This window comes from Aspergillus viridinutans (assembly GCF_018404265.1).
Source record: "Aspergillus viridinutans IFM 47045 DNA, scaffold_9, whole genome shotgun sequence".
Lineage (NCBI taxonomy): Eukaryota > Fungi > Ascomycota > Eurotiomycetes > Eurotiales > Aspergillaceae > Aspergillus > Aspergillus viridinutans.
The window spans coordinates 169,522-185,982 of record NW_025091225.1 but is presented as its reverse complement, the minus strand read 5'-3'; the positions used below and the strand labels follow the sequence as shown (position 1 = coordinate 185,982).

At 46.4% G+C, this 16,461-nt stretch overlaps 6 protein-coding genes across 6 annotated transcripts; 5 read left to right on the top strand and 1 right to left on the bottom strand.

Moving 5' to 3' along the window:
• Positions 1-429: 429 nt before the first annotated feature.
• Positions 430-964, top strand: Aspvir_009691 (uncharacterized protein; the record flags this gene model as incomplete). The annotated part of the gene is made up of 3 exons (XM_043272829.1): positions 430-448; positions 505-656; positions 722-964. 3 exons carry the CDS (start codon positions 430-432, stop codon positions 962-964), a joined length of 414 nt encoding a protein of 137 aa, XP_043128764.1.
• A 3,149-nt stretch (positions 965-4,113) lies between these two features.
• On the top strand, positions 4,114-5,088 carry Aspvir_009690 (5'-methylthioadenosine/S-adenosylhomocysteine nucleosidase family protein; the record flags this gene model as incomplete). The annotated part of the gene is made up of 1 exon (XM_043272828.1): positions 4,114-5,088. The coding sequence occupies one exon, from the start codon at positions 4,114-4,116 to the stop codon at positions 5,086-5,088; it is 975 nt and encodes a 324-aa protein (XP_043128763.1).
• Positions 5,089-6,536: 1,448 nt separating this feature from the next.
• Aspvir_009689 (uncharacterized protein) lies at positions 6,537-7,859 on the bottom strand (the record flags this gene model as incomplete). The annotated part of the gene is made up of 6 exons (XM_043272827.1): positions 6,537-6,654; positions 6,707-7,302; positions 7,359-7,465; positions 7,531-7,635; positions 7,764-7,771; positions 7,816-7,859. The coding sequence occupies 6 exons, from the start codon at positions 7,857-7,859 to the stop codon at positions 6,537-6,539; spliced, it is 978 nt and encodes a 325-aa protein (XP_043128762.1).
• Positions 7,860-9,047: 1,188 nt separating this feature from the next.
• Positions 9,048-10,252, top strand: Aspvir_009688 (uncharacterized protein; the record flags this gene model as incomplete). The annotated part of the gene is made up of 4 exons (XM_043272826.1): positions 9,048-9,253; positions 9,307-9,581; positions 9,631-9,848; positions 9,908-10,252. 4 exons carry the CDS (start codon positions 9,048-9,050, stop codon positions 10,250-10,252), a joined length of 1,044 nt encoding a protein of 347 aa, XP_043128761.1.
• Positions 10,253-11,422: 1,170 nt separating this feature from the next.
• Aspvir_009687 (uncharacterized protein) lies at positions 11,423-12,849 on the top strand (the record flags this gene model as incomplete). Its single annotated transcript, XM_043272825.1, has 6 exons — positions 11,423-11,428; positions 11,488-11,542; positions 11,595-11,780; positions 11,859-12,022; positions 12,099-12,360; positions 12,410-12,849. 6 exons carry the CDS (start codon positions 11,423-11,425, stop codon positions 12,847-12,849), a joined length of 1,113 nt encoding a protein of 370 aa, XP_043128760.1.
• Positions 12,850-14,889: 2,040 nt separating this feature from the next.
• Positions 14,890-16,303, top strand: Aspvir_009686 (phosphotransferase family protein; the record flags this gene model as incomplete). The annotated part of the gene is made up of 3 exons (XM_043272824.1): positions 14,890-14,898; positions 14,947-15,319; positions 15,381-16,303. The coding sequence occupies 3 exons, from the start codon at positions 14,890-14,892 to the stop codon at positions 16,301-16,303; spliced, it is 1,305 nt and encodes a 434-aa protein (XP_043128759.1).
• Positions 16,304-16,461: the final 158 nt, after the last annotated feature.

The window sequence follows — 16,461 nt, the reverse complement described above, 5'->3', positions numbered from 1 at the left end:
GACATACGCGGAATCGTCCTCGATACTCCTACAGAGCGTGGTACTGAACTCGGACTACTGACTGGAGCACTAATCCTGCCATTCAAAGCCCTTTGCGGACTCTGCCGTAGCCTATGATGTAGTATATTTACCTAGCTATGAACAAAGAGCTGCTTGAGAACCATTGGTGCAGGAGACCTTCTATAGTGCTGCCCTCTATTGTTGGAATAATGCTACAAATATCATTTACTTTCCTTTCTCATATTGACTATTCACTGAAAGCCGCAAGCATTGGCAATAACATTCTCAATTGCATTATTCAAGCCTGCAACTGCGCATAGAAGGCGGACGACCTCGCTGTGTATACCACTCTAGATGCCATATCCGCAGACATGACACCGTGGAGATGAGTCCAGAAGCTTAATTCAGCTTCGACCAAAACACAACAAAATGGCCAATTACATTGAAGGTAATTCAACTAGTACCTTCGATACGTTCAGACACTCACATTCATAAAACCCTCAGGAGCTATTGTGAAACTCAACCAGCCAACAGCTGGTATCTTCTCTGCCACGCAGATAAGCGATGCAGAAGCCGCTGCGTCTTCCCTCCAAGTTGCAGCGAAACCTGAAGTCCGTGTCGGTTTTGGGCCGGTCAGCTTTTTTGGAGTCGTCACAGTACGGTTACAACCTTTGTTTTCTACTCTGCAGTAGCAAGCGTCTGATTTCTTCCCGCCAATTAGGTCTCCGGCTATGTTGACACTAGCACATACGAAGCCTCAGTTTCGGTCGCTGTGATTGGAATCAACATTGGCACTCTGACTGGAAACCTTGAGGACGGGATTACCCTCAAAGTTAACCTGATTGCTGCCAAGGGCGAACTCCGGTTCTACCTGAAGAATGGGAAGGAACTGTGGCTGCACGTTGATCTGAACGTAATTTTCGATGGAGATTATAAAGACGATGTCAAGATAATCAGTCTCTAGACAAAAGATTGGTGGGAAATAGCGAGGGACGGGGTCATGGCGTCTGGTCTGTTCTGCATTTGGCAATTACCGGTTTTTGGACGGGCCTCGGTATAGGTTTTTCTCCCTGGTCTGTTAGGTTTTCCCTATACTGTGATGCAAATGCAGAGGCGTGTACAGTTTTTCTGTGCCTGCTAGTATCATATTTGAGGTTATCCCTTGCGTTTATTGGTGTAAACCGTAGCAGGTTTTTTTTTATTGATTTCCTGCTTTATGTACCATGTAGAGCATTGCCTGCCCGGACACTGTCAAGCTTGTCATAGGCTATATCTGTTCCATGTAATCACCAATGCTACCCTAAACAAATAGCCAGATTAGTCTGCCTTAGCAACTAGTTCAATGAACTCTAACACCAATATTTAGCTAGTTCTATTTCTGGATCATAGTGAAAGCCTGAGTATGCATATTGGTGGGTTATCCTCTCCCACTGGGCACATTTAGTACGCAAAACATTTGTCACGGTCACTAATAAGATTTCTCTTCAAGAATGCACCAAAATAGTCTTCCAATGATTGTTTCCTAGACAGCCTCCAAAAGGATGTTTGTATTTATCAAAATCTAGTATCATTAGCCTAAAGATGTGCCAACAATGTACTCAGTCTAGGGTTACATATCCATACGAATAGTTGCTCAGAACCATCTTCTGTATGAAGTTTCCGCCTCGTGCCCTCTTATATATATAATTCTAATTCAGAATCAACCAAGGCCCGTGCTCTAAAGCGCAGGAAACGGAATGGCGAGCCAAATCCCAAAAGAGGTATCCACGGCTACATCCCACTGTCAATGCAGTCACGGCATTCCATGAGGTCTATGACACGGCGCAAAAGTGGGTCTTGGGTCTTCCGGTGACCCGCTGAGCCATGGTTCCGGCCCGGTTAGCGCCCGGCGGGTCAGCCGATCCCTAAACCAATTCCAAATTTCGCATAGTTAAGTATCGTATCATTAGATTCATTACATCAACTGCTCCATCCGGGAAGGTCACAGCATAGTAAGCACCCCAACTGGCCTGGGTCTTTTAAAGTTTGTCGGGGAACGCGGGGCCTTGAATTTCCTTGTCGCTATATTTTACTTTCTTTGTTCTGCGTACCAGCAAATGTTGTTGATCCCTGCTAATTGACTCCCTATGAGGCATATAATCTAGCGAGCAAGGCCTATGTCTAGACGATCCTTCTAACTTAGCCTAGTAGGGAAATGTACTCTGTACAATTATTCCAAATCAGTGGGATAAACCATGGAAGTAATTCACATTCTAATTGCTGCAGTCCAACTTCCGTGGAGTTCACGAAACTTTACTGAAAACAGCAGGAGATTCTTGACAGTAAATATTATTGCGAGTCAGGATTCAGTGCGTCCTCTCGAAGCTGCCGATAAGGACAATGTCTGCATGACGTCCGGAAACGGTTTGAGAAGCCAATGTGCTGACATGCTGTATCCAGCTGAGCTTTGTTTGTGACCTTGAGCTAAGTATATATAGCCACTTCAGGAGATGCATTCTAGCCGTCACTAACGATTCCTGCAAACTAACTAACCTTGAATACTGTCTTCATGCCAAAATGCTTTCCCCAAGTGTACTTTATAGTCTCCTTTTCCCCTCTCTGGACTGGACAATACCTGCCGCAGATACTCATCTCCAACTAAAATAAGATCACAACTTTTTAACATTAAAAATTCACGCAGATGTTACTCCTGGAGTTTTACCTATTTCTCACTATTTTCTGAATATTCTTCCGCTACTTGTGCAGCAAACTTTAACTTGCAATTGTACCAAGGCTCAAAAGTTGTATGATCCAGGGGTATGTCCAGTTCTGGAGCAGACATATACAACTATCATCACTGAATTCTGGGGTTATGACCATCAACCATGCATGACTCAGATATTAAGGTTAATTAAACACGACCGAGTAATCTCACTGGTTTTCTGGCAGTTGACAAGACAAATGAATTGATCGTTCTGTCATTCCGACGTTATGGCAACTGGCAACTTGACATTGATTCCAAGCATGTGCCTATCTATGCCAAGTGCATCGGGTTATTACTAGGCCTGGGTAGAGTTCTCCCAATGTATAATGGCATCTGTTAATTAGCTTGCTGCTCCATTTGCAGACTATAGTGTCGTTGTTGCTGGTCATAGTCTCGGAGGTGCAATAACTACATTCGGAGCAGTACTGGAGGAAACGCCCAATGGATCCATTGGTCTGGTAAGGATTTCAGTGACTGCAAAATAAAAGTCAAGGCTATAGTTAAATCGGTTCAGAGGTCCCAAAAGGTTCGGAGAAGTACTTACATTATACAGAACCTTCTTGGTTCCTATCTGATCCTTCTGCTCATACTCTATTTATAGTGATGATTGCCCTGCCTTTCGGGGTCAGAAATCAGAATAACCATTGTTCCTCTGCCAAACAACGATAAAAAAAGACAATATCTACAGAAATCTAATCCCTCTAGGCCAAAAGGGCATCCGGACAGTATTCTCGTCAGTCCATGGCCTTATATCCATAATATAGACACCAAAGCGTAAGATATGCGCTATTGTTATCTTTCCAATCCCAATGCACGAAGGGAGGTGAACGACCAACAGAGGTTTTTCTGCAGGTTAGATATCGGCTTTGTGTCATGTACAGGCATTCTTCCTTTCTCTTCCATATTATGAGGGGGAATTGAAAGAACAGCCATGACTATATAGTATCTTTAATGTTTCCTGACAGGTATATCAGGTATAGATGAGAAGGGCTCGGACAGATTGTAGGATGGTCTGGGTACAGTTAAGCTCGAAATTGCATTCCCCCAGACAGAATACTAGAATACACACAATCCAACACCTGACTCCCGGGGGCAAAAATTACTCCTAAGCGCCGCACAGCATGTTGCAGACACGTGGACCAACCCAAGCAATGGCCCAAGTGCTCAACCTTCGTCCTTGGAAATGTTCAGCCTTGCACCAGCTCAACAAGGCTTACCTACACCAATGTAAGTATTGTGTTTCTTTTGCGCACTGCCATAGCCATTCGGGTATTAGCCTAGCCTTGTGAGTCCCGCTTAGGTTCCAAGTCAGTCAATCTTCCGATTCTCACGGTCGCTGAGCAGCAAAATCAAACATCGTCAAATGGAAAATGGCCACAAATCAAAGATCCCACACGGATTATACTATCGGATGGATATGCGCGCTGCCGGTGGAGATGGCGGCATGCAAAGTAATGCTAGAGACGATGCATACACGTCTGCCTCAGTCCCCAAACGATCACAATGTCTATACCTTGGGAGAGCTCTATGGTCATAATATAGTGATTGCCTGTCTGCCGCTCGGCATTTATGGCATCTGTTCGGCGACTCTTGTTGCAACCCACATGCTTCACACGTTCCCCGAACTCCGGTTCACCATTTTAGTAGGTATTGGGGGCGGGGTACCGAGCGACAGAGGTCCAGATATCAGACTTGGTGACGTCGTGGTCAGCAAGCCAACAAGTACCTTTGGTGGAGTTGTGCAGTATGACCATGGTAAAGCCATCAGTGGAAATCGACTTCAGCGTACCGGTGCTCTGAACAAACCACCGTCCATTCTACTAGCAGCGATCTCGCATCTGGAAGCAGACCGTATGATCGGCGACGCTCATATTCCGCTCCATCTGGCAGAGATTATGGCGCGGTTTCCCAGAGCCTCTTACCCAGGTTCGGAGTATGACGTTCTTTTTGAACCAGAGTATCAACATATGGGGGATCCAGACGACGCATGCCTTAATTGCAGCAGAGAACACATAGTTCCCCGTCCACCCCGTTCATCAAACAATCCTCGCATCCACTACGGCTTGATCGCCTCAGGAAATCAAGTAATCAAAGACGGCTTGACGAGAGACCGTGTGGTGGGCGATCTGGGTGGTGACATTCTGTGCTTTGAGATGGAGGCGGCAGGACTTATGAACGACTTCAAATGCTTGGTAATACGCGGTATCTGCGACTATGCAGACTCGCATAAGAACAAGCTGTGGCAGCCATATGCAGCAGCGGTAGCAGCTGCCTATGCAAAGGAGTTACTGTCAATGATCCCTGTGGTCCAAATACGGACGAGCCCAAAAGCGCACACCGAGTGAGTTTATTGACCCTATATCCTTATATCAATTTATTGGCTGAATCCAGTCTTAGTGTGCAGAGTGGGAGCTTGGGCGAACTGAGCTTGGAAGATATACTGAAGCTTCCCAGGGTTGGGCCAACGCCATCGCAAAATGATATTATGCAGATAGGGGAAAGTGGACTTATTCGCCGAGCACAATTCCTTGCTCTAGCAGGACCGTGGTATGCCTCCTTGATGTGCACGACCTGCGAGCTTTTGGAAATCGACTTTGATTGCAAAAATATTCTATGGATTTGTTGTCGATGTGGGCTTGGACCACAGAGTCTCAGACTTTGTGACAATTGTGTGCAGTGTGGCCATGCCTTATGTTCTCTCTAGGCACTACTGTGCTGGACGCGGGCTAATTAGCACACCAAGACAGCCAGATAGGAAGTGGTGCCACGATTGTAACGATTGAGCCTTCTTATATATGCTTACCTCATCTGAGGAATCATAAGATGAGGGTCAGGTAGACAGTTGCTAAGCTTTTGCTTCTTTTGATGGAATCAGCCTGGACCGCCAGCTTGTCAGGTACCTCCTCAAGACCTCAAGAATACACAGAGATAGCAGGTAATGAACAAACGAGATATCACAGTGATGGTATAATTTGATTACCAGTAAGCTTCAGAGAAAGTAGCTATTCCATGTCCATTCCAAATACAGCTTAGCCTTAGGTTTCCACAGACTTCCCAGGAGCATAAACCACTATTTTGCAAGCAGCTGAATTAAGAAATGGACATGTACCGTATCTAACATAGATAGGGTCACTTTTCTGCATGATCATATGTGACTAACAGAAGAGAGTGCACATTCTAATCATACTGCTTGATTGATACACCGGCATTTCGAAAGTGTCCTTTGGCACTCTCACTTTTTGCACCAACAGCATCAATGCACTGTTGAAGAAAGGTACCAAACCCTTGGCTAGGCTCTTCCTTATACTTGACCAGTTTCTCCTAATATAACCCTTCAGCTCAGCAAAGAATTCCTCAATTAGACATAGGTCAGTCACTCCTGCGTTGAAGCCATCTGCTTTATTTTGGCTCAGTGGTGAAAAGATATATACTAAGGGCAGATTTTGGTTCTGGCCACTTATGTTCTGTGAAGTACCATTCAACTTCAAGTCACCTTGTAATTGCAGTCCAACCCATATTAACAAAGCCCCATACTAGCTACCTGGTCATTTAGGGTTACAGAATCAAATTGCACGTGCTGGATATGGGATGCAATTTTGAGCTTGGCTGTACAAGAAGGCAGACACAAGGCCTTAGGAGATTGGCCATGAACTGGGGGCATGGAGGAAACGAGCACCTAGATCTTGACCTCTGCTTCACCAGAGTCAACACAACAACTTTGTATTTTTCCACAACCTACCTTAACATTATAATGATCCATCCTAGGAGAGGGCGCCATCAGTCCAGTGCATCCTCAGTTGCCCTGATAAAGGACCTTGAACTCCTCATAGATACTCTTTTTGAAATCCTCAACTGTCCTCTTGGGCTTCCAGCTAAACAGTTCGCGAGCACGGTCCGACTTGGTTCGAGCACTTCATATACACGTTAGCGTGCACCCTCAAGATAAAGCAAAGAGTATCTCACTTGGATGCAAAAGCCAATTCCACAACAGCCTCGTTGAAACCGATTGCCTCAGCTGCGTCTTGCAACGACAGACTCCTCACCTCATCCGTCTCAAAGACACCAAGAGCCTTTCCCTCCTTTCCAATCTCTCTCGAGATATCGAGGAACGTGGTCTCTCCCGTCTCGGAACAGTAGATCCCATTCCTGTTCACTGGGATTTCCGTCGTTTTTGAAACGACTATCTTCTCCAGAATAAGGAGATACAGGTCCACCAAATCTTCAATATGGACGTGTCCCCAAATCCCGTCTCCCTTACCCACCACAATAGCCTGCTTGTGAGCAAGCGACTTCCTGATGAGAAGCGGAATCTGGAACGAGAACTTGTTAAAGTTCCCCAACCCAATGCCATAAATGATGGGATTGAATACGATGTATGCTCTCACATTGAGAGCCTCCGCAGTATTGATGATAGTCAGCTCGGTCGTACGCTGCGCGTTCGGCACCTGCGATTCTCGGCCTTCCTCGTGCGCGTAGATGTCATCCTTGTCGCTGAAGATTTGCGTGTCGGTGAATCTACCGCTGAGAGGCAAGTCCGCGATATTAGAGACTCCGGATGTCTACGCAGTTAGCCCATATGCCACTTATGTCAGACAAACGGAACCGAAGATCTCACATGGATTATATAAGTATCCTTCCCCGTTGCCTTCTTTCTCTCTCCTAACCCTTCCACTAGAGCCTTTCCAAACCCGGGATGGAATCCGAACCCAGCGTTGATGACGACTTGCCGGAAACCGAATGAGCATCCACGCTCACGAAATCGCCATTTCTCCAAAGAAGAGACTCACTGTCATTTCCGCTGGCTGCCTCCCGGACTATCTCCAAATTGTTGTAATCCGGGACTACAATGGGCTGAACGCCCAGTTGCTTGAGTGCGTCGGCTTTGTCCTCCCCTTGACCAGAGCCGATATTTTGATTTTGGAAAAAGCGTCATTCTTCGACTGGAGAAGACCAGTAAGGATCGACCCTCCGCTAGATCAATAAAATTGTATGCATTAGTGACACATTTCGTATCGAGTACAGATATGTCTATGGACAAGAATAATGTTGAGGGTGGCAGGTCGGGCACTTACATATATCCCGTAGCACCGGCAAGGAGCAAATGATATTCAGCCATTGTGGTACTCTGTATTTTAGTGAAGTAGCTTGATAGTGTTGTAGACCAATTGTTGACACAGGATATCTTGCTATATGTCCCTAGGACTTTATATACATACACCTGGCTACCTTCCTCCTCTCCCCACGCAGATCACTAATCACTGTGTCAATCTCCGCAAAGCACCAGGCTGAGCTAATCACCACCATGGGAGAAGCCCAGCAGGTCATTATTTACTAACGCGTACAAATGTAGCTATGATTACAAAGCCTTCTAATTTACTATATCCCTTTTGGCTAGAGTGCTCCATTCTGCGATCTTGTATGATCATTAATCATTCCATCTTGAGGTGAGATTAGTGAACAGCCCGAGATATTGACTGGACAAGACGACAGCCCGAAGGAGCAAACATTTAATGTCCATTTATCTCCTCCATTTCAGCAGCTGTAAGAGTAACAAAGGTCTCTACTACACCTTATATTCCAGATTAGTTTACTTCCTTCTAGCAGGGTAAATACTACATCTCCTTACCATGCAGGCTTGTTATCGAGGGAGACTGGGATGCAAATGTTGACCGTTCCCGAGAGCCATTCCTTTGGGCCGGCGACGTGGCATTTCCTTGTGTCCACGTTGAGATGGCCACCGTGGCTTCGATAATGTGTTTCTTTCTGTATAAAGTTTCAAAGTATTGGTTTTGTGACCCCAGTAACTCAATGAGTGTAATACATTAGTCTCACGCGCTTTTGAAGCCGAATATGTAATATCTTCTCTTAACAAACGACGACGCCTAAGGTTCCTTGACTCATGGTTGGCAGCATTGAGGTGATATATGAAAAGAGTAGCAGCCAGGTGAGCGCTAGAATCAGGCCGCTGGGCAAAGGAAAATGTCTCCTAAGACCATCTGGCGGTTCAAACCCATGACAAAAATTGTTTTCCTCTGTATCTCAGTAACAACTGGATGTTCTAGCTGTATATCATGATCTCATATATATTACCTTATAGGAGGCTATCTCTCATAAATATCGTTTACAGAATATCCTCGATATAAGAAATTAGTCAGCAAAATAGGCAACGGGTACACGGTACACCCGAACCCAGAGCGGGTTTCCACCCTCCATCTCAGTGGAACTCCCGAATGTCCCATCTCTAGCGACATTATAAGAATACCATCAACAACATTGTTTCGGTGTGACTACCTTACCCGACCCAATGTTGTTATTAAACTCTCTCTCTACCCTAGCTGTTCGCTCTTGCGGAAAACGGGCTTGTTTGAAAAGCGCCCTTTATCGCAGGACAAGCACACTGTCAACTGCGGTAGACATTGAGAATTACATTGGCCAGTCTGGTCATAAGTATAAAATCCAACGCGTACTTCAGGAAGAGACGTTCCCCCAACGTCAGGTTTACCTTGCCACGTGGGTTTACCTGATTATTGCTTCTCATGATTGCCTGCTTACTACTTCCCCAGCGCTGGCGACCAAAGATTCATATTGAAGTATATCCACCCAGTTAATTTCGAAGATCTCCAAAATATAAATGATACGCTACGCCGCAACGGTGCCAGCCATGTTCGTCTTGCCCAGGACACCATCCTCAAGAAGTCAATGTTCGTTTTTGAATACTTTGCGGATCATCTTCTACGCCTTGCTCAGAAGGACTTGCCCCTTAAAGTGACAAAGAGGATCCTTAAAGATGCCCTTTATGGAATTGCAGAACTCCATGATCAAGATATTGTCCATACAGGTAGGTCACACTTTCGTGGAACGGTGAGCGGCGACTTACTTTTGGGTAGACATTAAGGCGGACAATGTTTTCGTCAACTGGAAAGATCACCATGATGGAATCGTAATCGAGCGAGTGCTGATTGGGGATCTCGAAGATGCCGCGCATATCCCTCCTGGATGTGATATGATCGGGAAACAGGCAGGGAACTGGATGTGGAGAAGTCCTGAAGCCCATGCCCAAGGACGTGTTAATAAGCCCTCTGACATTTTCTCTTTTGCTCTTCTCGTAAGTTTCTACCTCAATGAGTCCTTGGCTTGTAAGCGGGTCATTCACTTACTATATAGTGCATTTTTGCGCTGCATAAACGCGTCATCTTTGCGGTTGGGGAAGAGGAGTTGGATGAGGGCGTGGATCCATTGGCCATTGTACTTGAGCGCCAGATCTCCTACTTTGCGGATGAAGACGGTCTGACTGGGCTTTTGAGACATCTTGGCGATAGTCCCTGGGTTCGCGTTTTCGAGGTAATTCGGGACGGTTTTACTAAAGAAAACCCGCGCAAACCGTTCGCCCTTTGGAAGGGTATTGATGACGATTTTAAAAGTCTTATTTGCGCCATGACGAATTTTGACCCAGAAAGGAGAATCACGGCCCACGAGGCATTGGCACACAAATGGTTTAAAGGTGTTTAAGATGAGCAGAGAATCGACCTCGTAACAGACAGTCCTATTCAACTTTTGACCTTAACTTCTCCGAAGCCATATACGGCTACTGCACTGTTAAATTAGATTTCTTGGGGCAGCGTAAGAATTTATCAAGCCTTGAAGAGAAAAAAGTCACGAACAAACAGGCAACCTCTTCACAATGGCCTCCGTCAGCGCATCAACATTGTCCACCATTTCAACTCCATATTTCTGGCACACAATCTGCACATTCCCCCTCTTCCAGTATCCCTCGGGACAAACTACAATAGCCTTTCCAGGAACCCGCGCACAGATTCCCAGCTCTAGCAAACTGACGGGTGCCTGAGTAGCGGGGTGGAAGTAAATAATGACAATATCGGCCTTGTGCTGCTTGTCGAGCTCCCACTCCACCTGCTCGCGGTAAGGAGGGAAATTGATGTCGTCGGTCCACGAGCTGTCCCAATCGGGGCGATAAGAATTGTATATTGTAACTGGCAGGTCGGAGAGGGAAGTGGAAAGGGTCTCGCGCCAGTCGCTTGAGTCGACTTTGTTGGTGGAGCCGGCGAGACTTTATGCCGCGGGGAGCCTCCTTTGAAGGTGCGTAGATGACTTGGTTCATTGTTTGGGCTATACTAAAGAACGGAATAAATTCTTACTCCCAGCTTCCCCAACATGTAGAGACAAATATGATAGGATATCTTCGCCTTCCTAATTGTTGGAGTGTTGAAGATACCAGGGAGAACAGTTAGTGTGGGGAAGTTCTGGCCGTGGTGCGGGGACAGCGGGGTAGAAGAATGTGGATGGACAACTTACAGGGCAAGTCTCTCCGTCTCCCCACTTGCTTCCTTCACCAGGCACGAGAAAGTGCAGGGCAATGGCAACCTCGAAGAAAAGACGTCGACTGATTGCTGGCTGGTACGTCCATTGAAGTTATTTTACTCGTGCGATGACGATAACTCGCTGACCACTTGATTCAGTCACAGATGTAGGGGTAAGTGCTCATCAATTCGTGCCGACCAAAGACAAAATAGCTTGCGTATTGTATTTTCGACGTACTGACTGGATTATCGACAGCTCGTCATCTAAAATGTACGTACACCTTCTATAGCAGGGAGGACGGGGCTCATATATCTAGCTTAATAGGCGACACAAAAACACCAGCCTGCGACAACTGCAGAAATGCCGGTGAAGATTGCGAGCGATGTCTCAACATTCGCTTTCGAAATGGCCTAGACTTTGTCAAGGACCAGGATGTGACGTTCCCTGAAACGGCTGCTTGGCCATCTTTGACGGGACCCAGTAAGTCAGTCTCATTGTTTTTGATTCGATTTCTGACTTGCATGGGGAAAAGTCAGATTCCACGATGAGACATGCGAGATTGAAAGTCTTTACGTAGAAAGCAATTCATCACCACCTTCTCAAGAGAGCCATGATACCCCAGGGTCGGAGGCCCACCGTCGAAGCTATCAGATATTTCCCGAAGAGGACCCATCTGGGACACAACAGAGTTCTACTCCTGCCAACAGACCAGCCTATGGTGCGTTTCCTTGCGTCTGACGGATCCTGCTCAAATAGTTCATAGTGTCGACCGTGACTAAAGCAGCTCTGAATATAGGAAGCCCTGTCACTCATCATGGACCTCCGGATGCCGAATGTTCGACAGAGCTGCGTCGCAACTCGGCTAGTTTGAGTGATTTGGCGAGGTCACAAACGCAGACTTCTCTCAGTGCAAGGGAGGCTGTCCTCTTCCGCAATTTCGTTGATAATATGGCCATGTGGGTCAGTCTTCCTAGCGATATTCGGTTCCAACTTTCTGGGCTTTTTATTTTTACGAGAAATGCTAACATACTCATAGACCGATATTACCGACCCTCAAAGACACTTTGAAATGGTGGCTCCAGCGCGAGCCCTCCACGAGCCAGTATTACGCGCGGCTATCCTTGCGTTTTCGTCCCGGCATATCAACAGACAAAGACTGGACGGCGACACAGAGTCATTGAAGTATCACAACCGATGTCTTGAGCTTCTCATTCCAACACTGTCGTGCAATGAAAATGAGATTACCGAGGAATTACTAGCCGCCATTGCAATTCTCCGTCAGAATGAAGAAATGGATCGTAAGTTGTATGCGGGCAATGAGCTACTTCCCATGCTTACGCGCATTAGCTCAGGACAACCAGTTCCATTTAACGGGAACGACACATATATTAAATACGATGTCCTCCTTTGGATCCTCCGGAGGATTAGGTGAAGCAGCCGCCTGGTTGTGCCTTCGCGAGGACATGTACATATCGCTCACGTCACAGTCGCCATTGCGGACAAATCTACAGAGCTTCGAGCGCTCGGATGTCTTTACCAGAACCGACGACTTTGCTTGGTCCAACAGGATGGTCTTTTTGTTAGCCAGAATCCTGAGCTGCGCTTTCAATGAGGGCAACCAGACGAGCCGTTCTTACGCTTCACTTAAGCATCTAGAGACAGAAGTCGACGATTGGAATGCTTCCAAACCGCAGACATTCCAACCTGTCCATTTTGTTCCTCGAGGAAAGGAGTCTGATCGACGATTCCCAAGTATCTGGACCCTATTGCCAGTTCATGGTATGTAAGCGCCCTGATATCTTGCCGTGCTCGCTGACCCAATGCAGTTGTCGGTTTACAATACTACCACATCGCAAAGATTATACTTGCTTTGTCTGGTTGTGCAAGACCGTTTCTCCCATACGAAAGCCTGCAACGATCACGGGATGTTGAAGTATGTCGACATTGATTATTGGCACATGGAAGCAAGGGCTAATTTGAGGCAGAAACTTGTCCGGGACCATCTTCTCAATGTGCTAGGCCTCGCTGCGTCGAACCCTAGAGCTGAAAATACCCTTTTCACTGCACGGCATAGTTTAGTGGCTTGTGAGTTATGCTTGCCATGTTTCCTTCTTTCCTCGCGCTGTCATACGAAACTGACCTTCTAAGGGGGTTGGATACTACGGCATAAACTAGATCAAGAAGCTGCTGAAGAGCTACTGCAATATATGGAGTTGAAGACTGGCTGGAACACGTCACACTTGATAGAGTCACTACAAGAGCAATGGAAAAATGAACTTGTCGATGACTAAATCATACACTTTGCCTTTACGCGCGTGTTGAAGATATTTATAGTAGTCTTGATGCACCTAACTTTCTCGTGACATGACCTCCAGGACCTCTTTTCTAAGAGTGGAGCGTGTGTACGGAAAGCCATCATTATTATAATGTTAAATGCAGAACGTACAAAAGGTTTAGAGAAGATCCCTTTGACTATACTTAATAAAGCATCACCTTTGTCTGTTATGCTAGTTTGTGGGCCTGAGAGGTCAAGGCGACCACAGATTTGATAAAGGCTCGCTTGAGCTCAGCGTGCCATAGAATGTTGTCTGCCTGAAAGACATTGTGTATCATTCCCAACTCACGAGTTTGCTTCTCTGACTTTGGGATCTCTCGTTGCAGCATCGGTCACGGTTGGTGCTTCGTGGTACTCGGCTTCTTGTCCCTTCAAAAAATCCGATATATTCTGCTTCACATGGGACCTCCTCCCACACCTGGAAGCCATTCCCTTTCCAACCACGGCGTAGCTGCATTCTGTAAAGATGATCTTGAACAGTAATTCATGGGCTCTGAACGCACAGTGGCGAGCCGCGCAATTACAATCAAGAGTAGTGCCAAGTGCAGTCTGAGCAGCTGTAGGAGGGATGCGTTATTGACTTACTGCTGTTTGGTGTTTTATCCCTTCGAGTGTCTATCTCTTGTAATATATGTATCTGTCGTCTTCTGTGTGGTTTATTACTTGTTCGCAGATTGGTAGTACGGAGGTGTCTGAGAGATACAAGGCGTACTACGGCGGACTGTTCAGCGCGTAGATGATGTTTACGCTGTGCTGCAGCTTCTGCCAATCACGTCGTTTAGATCCCCTGTGGCCGTTTACCAAGGTCCAAGGCTCCAAGCTACCACTTCATTGACAGCACTGCTTGTCAGCATCTTCTCAGGTGACAATATGAGAATTCGATCCTTGAATAGTTTATTCTCGGTCTCCAGAAGATATTCTTTCGGACCTGTCCACCGTCGATTCAGCGGAAAAATGAATCCTTCCAGGAACTGCCATCAAGCGATGTCCTCCTCTACTTCATTGTACTTACAGAAGAATGATGGCACCGGTGAGAAGCTTCGCTGGGGACCTTTGCTATTGAACATGCTGCTTATCATTGTATTTTACAGTCGTTGAAGCCAGTGAAGAAGATTTTTACCGATATACCACCAAGAGATGGCTGTACGTGTCTGCGAATAAATACTGCTCTTGACTGCTTATTGACTCAACAGCAGATCAAACGATACTCAAGAAGCTTCGGCGAGATATCGAAAATTTAATATCCAGGAGCTTCTTACTGTTGCCGCCCGATCAAGTGGCACAGATGCGAATACATGTACTGCACCCCCCTTTTCTTCAGCGCATAGTTTGTCTAATAACATCTTAAGGCACCCGTGTGATGAAATATCGAGAGGGACAATATAATAAAACCTTTCTGCTTACATTCAAGAATGGATCCGAAGTGGTCGCAAAGCTGCCAAATCCTAATGCAGGACCAAAGGTTCCCACTATCGCCAGTGAAGTGGCAACCATGGACTATGTAAGCGCCGAATTCGCGAAACAGAAATGCCAAGGCTAATATTGGAAGGCACGAGATATTATCGGTCTACCCGTGCCGCGGGTGCTGAGTTGGAGTTGTGACCCGTCGAACCCTGTTGGAAGTGAATACATCATCATGGAAAAGGCAAAAGGGACTCCTCTCGGCGATGTCTGGTATCAGCTCCCCAGTCCATCTAAGCACAAATATATAAGGCAGGTGGTGGAATTGGAAGCGAAGATAGTGTCAGTGCCATTCCCAGGACACGGATGCATATACTACGCACAAGATCTGCCCACAGCATATTCCAAAAGTCAGCTCTCGCTTGGTGGGGACGATTCCAAGAAATTCTGCATCGGTCCAGTGGTAGACCCAGTTTTCTGGTCTGATGGCCGCGCCGAGATGGGGCTGTGTTGGGGTCCTTGTAAGTTTCTCATCTTCCCAAATTTCATTATGTCCCTTCTGACTTTTGTGTTGTATGATAGGGCGTCAGCTTTCCGATTTTGCAACAAGTATAGGTATTAGTGAGAGAGTATGGGCACTGCAGAAGGCACGACCACGCATGAACTATTACCGCAGCAACACTGATCGCGAGATGCCTAGCGAATACATGGACCTCATCGAGAAGTATCTGCTGGTCGTTCCACACTTAACACAATGTGAATCCGAGTCTGCGGACCTTTTGCAACCGACATTGTGGCACAGTGATCTCCATCTCAACAACGTCTACGTCGACCTCAATGCAGAAACTATCACCGACGTCATTGATTGGCAGAATACAGCAGTTGCTCCCCTGGTCTTGCAAGCCAAGGTGCCTCGGATGGTCCAACACGTCAGCCCGCTTCCGCTCGGTTGGGTTATGCCAGAAAACCCCGAGGGTTACGATAACTTACCCGAGAAGGACAGACTGAGGGCAGACAAGCTCTATGAGAGCGCCCTGTGCCATAAATATTATGAAGTGGTTACCGCTAAGAGGAATCCCCGACACTATGCTGCCATAAGTCATAATGATACCTGGAAGTCACCTGTCGTCCAAACGATTAAAGCAATAACGGGGGCTTGGTCATCGAGAGAAGTTTTCAGGCTTCGCTCATCGTTGATGGCTGTGGCAGACCATTGGCTGGAACTGCAATCTGCTGTTGATTGTCCTATTTCATTCACCGAAGAGGAAAAGGAATCGCACGACGAGGAGATGGAGAACCGTGATTACATTGAGCAACTAATGGCAGAGTTCCAGGACGCGGGTATCCTGCCAGTCGACGGAGTCGTCGATCCCGAAGATTATGACATTTTGCAGAAGACCAACTACATGCAAAAGGAAAAGTTCATGTCGTTAGCAGAGAGTGAGGAACAAAGAGAGTGGATGGATAAGATCTGGCCTTACCAGGACCGTCCCGAAGAAGCGTGATTCATCAGTCTATTATCCCTCACACTGATGCCTAGAAAATTATTTTAGCGTGATTCTATGCATCTAAGCTGATTGGTCAGAATATTAATACAGAAGGTAAAATACACAGATTTCTGCCTTATAACCAATCGGCTTAGATGGACAGAATCACACTAAAA